Source organism: Bison bison, unplaced genomic scaffold, assembly GCF_000754665.1.
Source record: "Bison bison bison isolate TAMUID 2011002044 unplaced genomic scaffold, Bison_UMD1.0 scf7180017864460, whole genome shotgun sequence".
Lineage (NCBI taxonomy): Eukaryota > Metazoa > Chordata > Mammalia > Artiodactyla > Bovidae > Bison > Bison bison.
In genome coordinates this window covers 3,330,250-3,333,869 of record NW_011495022.1, presented here as the reverse complement: position 1 = coordinate 3,333,869, position 3,620 = coordinate 3,330,250, and the positions used below count along the sequence as shown (strand labels likewise).

Below are 3,620 nucleotides of genomic sequence, written 5' to 3'. Positions count from 1 at the left end.
CTGTCTTTGGCTGCAAGGAATATAATCAATCTGATTTCAGTATTGATCATCTGGTGATGTCCATGTGTAAAGTCTTCTCTCGTGTTGTTGGAAGAGGGTGTTTACTGTGACCAGTGCGTTCTCTTGGCAAAACTCTATTAGCCTTTGCCCTGCTTCATTCCATATTCCAAGGCCAAATTTGCCTGTTACTACAGGTGTTAATCCAGTCCCGTCACTTCCTGGCAAATAGATGTTCAAACAATGGAAACAGTAAGAGACTTTATTTGGGGGCGTCTCCAAAATCACTGCAGATGGTGACTGCAGCCATGAAATTAAAAGACACTTGCTCCTTGAAAGAAAAGCTATGACCAATCTAGACAGCATATTCAAAAGCAGACTACTTTGCTGACAAAGGTCTGTCAAACTATGGTTTTTCCAGTATGGATGTGAGCATAAAGAAAGCTGAGCGCTGAAGAATTGATGCTTTTGAACTGTGTTGGAGAAGACTCTAGAGTCTTTTGGACTGCAAGGAGATCAAACCAGTCAATCCTAAAGGAAGTGAGTCCTGAATATTCATTGGAAGGACTGATGCTGAAGCTGACACTCCAGTACTTTGGCCACCAGATGCAAAGGACTGATTCATTGGAAAAGACCCTGATGCTGGTAAAGATTGAAGGCAGGAGGAGAAGGGGACGACAGAGGATGAGATGGTTGGATGGCATCACTGACTCAATGGACATGAGTTTGAGCAAGCTCTGGGAGAGATAGGGAAGGGAAGACTAGCATGCTGCAGTCCATGGAGTCAGAAAGAGTTGGACATGACTGAGCAACTGAACTGAACTGACCATCACAGCAGGGTTCACTATCTTTCAATAGAACACTGTTAGATTGGACCATAAAAAATTGCTAGTTTTGTAGTTTAAAAACTTCCAAAATCAGCAGTTTCATATAATTCAAGGTACTTTGTTTTTCTCTAAGCCAGGTCAAGAGTTGGGGTTGACAGATTTATGGAAAGAAAAGGGGTGGGGAAACAAGGTAAAGCTCTTGTATGGTTCAGAAAATAAAAATGCCTAAGCAGAATGAGTGGGGTTTTCATTGGAAGGGTTGTGGCCATAACTTAGCCTTATCAATCTACCAGATGAGGTTTCAGAACTGACCTTTTCATCTGTGATAGAGGTGGAAGAGAAGTTTGGTGGGGTCATGGAAATAGCTTAGATTTTTCTTTTCCTGAGAGGTTACCACACAGAAACAACGCCAGCATTAACGTATCCTAAGTTACAAACGTAGGAAGTAAGCAGAGTTCTCAAGGTACCTCTGCTATTCCTCACTTAAATGAGAACAGAGTTATGAAAAACACTATATGTTGCTTATATATTCAAATTACTAACAAGTAGAACAAAAGAAAACTATGTAAAATTCTTTGACAACTGTTTATTGTCTCTAAACCACAGCACCATAATTATGTTAAGGGCACAAGGTCTCCCACTAACTTGCACATTAAAAAACCAGCAGCAACAAAAAAATTTATAATGTAAGGTATTTTGTTTACATAAAGCATTGTATCTTATATTGAAAACTCTGAAAAACATCCTAATGCTATATAATATGTATTCATTACAAACTATGAATTAGAACACACAATCCCTGAGATTATTAAAAGCCAAGAAATCCTAGACATTAACTACAGAGTTCTGGGCCTGTTAGGACTAGTACCAAGTCCCTGGATAATATAACCCTTACGCAGGTCACTCTCAAAATACAAAGCACCAATGGTAACAGGGAACATGGGTGCTAACAAGTTCTAATAGAAATAGTGTCCCCATGCAGTTCTGAATTTTCATAAATCTTTCTAGATGTTCTTATATTTCACTTTGTGAAGATTTTTAAAAAATACTAATTATTTTTATTATAAACTGTACAAAGTCCAATGTGTAACAAATGTAAAGATGCCAGTAGCTAACTGGAGATTAAAAAAAGAGTGAAAAACAGACATAAAGCCATTATGATAAGTCCGCTATCAGACATTACTACATATTCCATCCTATAATCTCATAAATCAAAGCTTTTAACTCTCTGGATTCATATGTGACTGTATTCTTTCCAATATGCATTCTTTCTTCTTCCAGGGTTTCTTCAATAACTGCAGGTATGTCCCTCCCATAAAGTTCACAGTGTTCTAAAAACTGAACACATTCTTGAATGACACTGTCACGAAGCATGATGGTGTGTTTTGACATGTTTTCTAATAATGACAGGAAGCATCTTTTGGCATAATACCATGTATCAGTTCCTAGTTTTTTATTACAAGGTTCCAAGCTTTTGATAACCCGGGAAATACCAAAGTCATAATTCCCTTTGGCACAATAAAGCGTCCCTATCACCAAATTCACAATGCAGAGATGGTAGATTTTCTTATCTGGATCATCATAGGAGAGCTGCTCTTCCTCCTTTCCAATCTTCCTCATCAACTCCTCAGCTTCTTCATTTTGACTTATCATAATATACGAAACACACAGGTTGGCCAGCACAATAGCACTGACATTCAGGATGTTGTCATAATGCTTCTTGACTATGGGCTCATAAAAACCTATGGCTTCTTTGTATTTGTTTTCCTGCATGAACAGAACATGAGCCACATTCAGCTTCCACACATGGTGGTCGTTACAGAATTCCACAGATTTGCGGAAGAGTTTTTCCACCATTGGGTAATTTTCAAGGTTCCAGTAGATTTTGGCCTGGGCCATCAACACAGGAATGTACTTCTCAAGGGTGTCCTCATATTCATTCACTGCCTTTTTGACAGCTTCATCATCTTTATTGTGTCTTGCTTCCTGCACTTGTATGGTGAGTTTCCGGAGCTGTTCAGTCAGCATCCCTGCTAGGCCATCAAGCTTAATGAAAGCCTCTTCAGGAGCTGTCTGGCAAGTGACCATGGCATCCAAGAAGTCATAGAGATAGGGTGTGAGGAATTCGTAAGTCAAATGGGCATTCTCCGCCAGGACGTCTGCTGCCAGGTCAAAATACTCATATTCACAATAGAGCAGCAACAGGTTGCCAAAGGTCTCTGGGGGAAAGGGGATCTGCTGGAGCAAAAACTGTAGTTTTTCAAACCCTTCTGTGGGCCTGGCATCCATGTTCATTAGTGCCTGATTGTGCAGGGTCACGGGGTCTAACTCCTCCTCTGCTCTTGGTGGCATGTCAGTGAGGGCCTCCTGGGCCGCCTCATAGTTTCTCAGTTGGTATTCTATGGCGGCCCTGAGGTTGAAGGCTTCCACCAGGGCAGTCTGGTGAAGGACTACGGTGTTGCCAACACTTCGAACATCAATGCCCACAGTGGTCATGCCCACACCCAGCTCTGGGTGCTGGCGGATGCCATGCTCAATAATGTCCGCGATATGCTTCAGAGCTAGGGCATAGTGCCGGCTGCTGTAATAGGCCAAAGCCAGGTTGTAGGAAAGATCAGGCCGGTAGCCCGAAGCCTGCAGGGCCGCAGAGAACTTGGAACACGCGGCTTCATAATGTCCCTCCTTGTAGAGCAGACAACCCAGATTGACCTGGCCATCCAGCTCGTTCTCGCCCCCGCTGTCTTCTCCTCCTTCACTCAGTAGCTGCTCCACCAGGCTCCTGGCCCCGGGCAGGTC

General features: G+C 42.2%; 1 protein-coding gene across 1 annotated transcript in view; it reads right to left on the bottom strand.

The window, feature by feature from the left end:
* Nucleotides 1-837: 837 nt before the first annotated feature.
* LOC105002925 (tetratricopeptide repeat protein 30B) overlaps nucleotides 838-3,620 on the bottom strand; it is a 3,482-nt gene continuing 699 nt past the window's right edge. Inside the window, exon 2 of the mRNA XM_010859773.1 lies at nucleotides 838-3,620. This exon is cut by the window's right edge and continues 34 nt beyond it. Within this exon, the coding sequence (XP_010858075.1) occupies nucleotides 2,007-3,620 (1,614 nt within the window). The 3' untranslated portion in view covers nucleotides 838-2,006.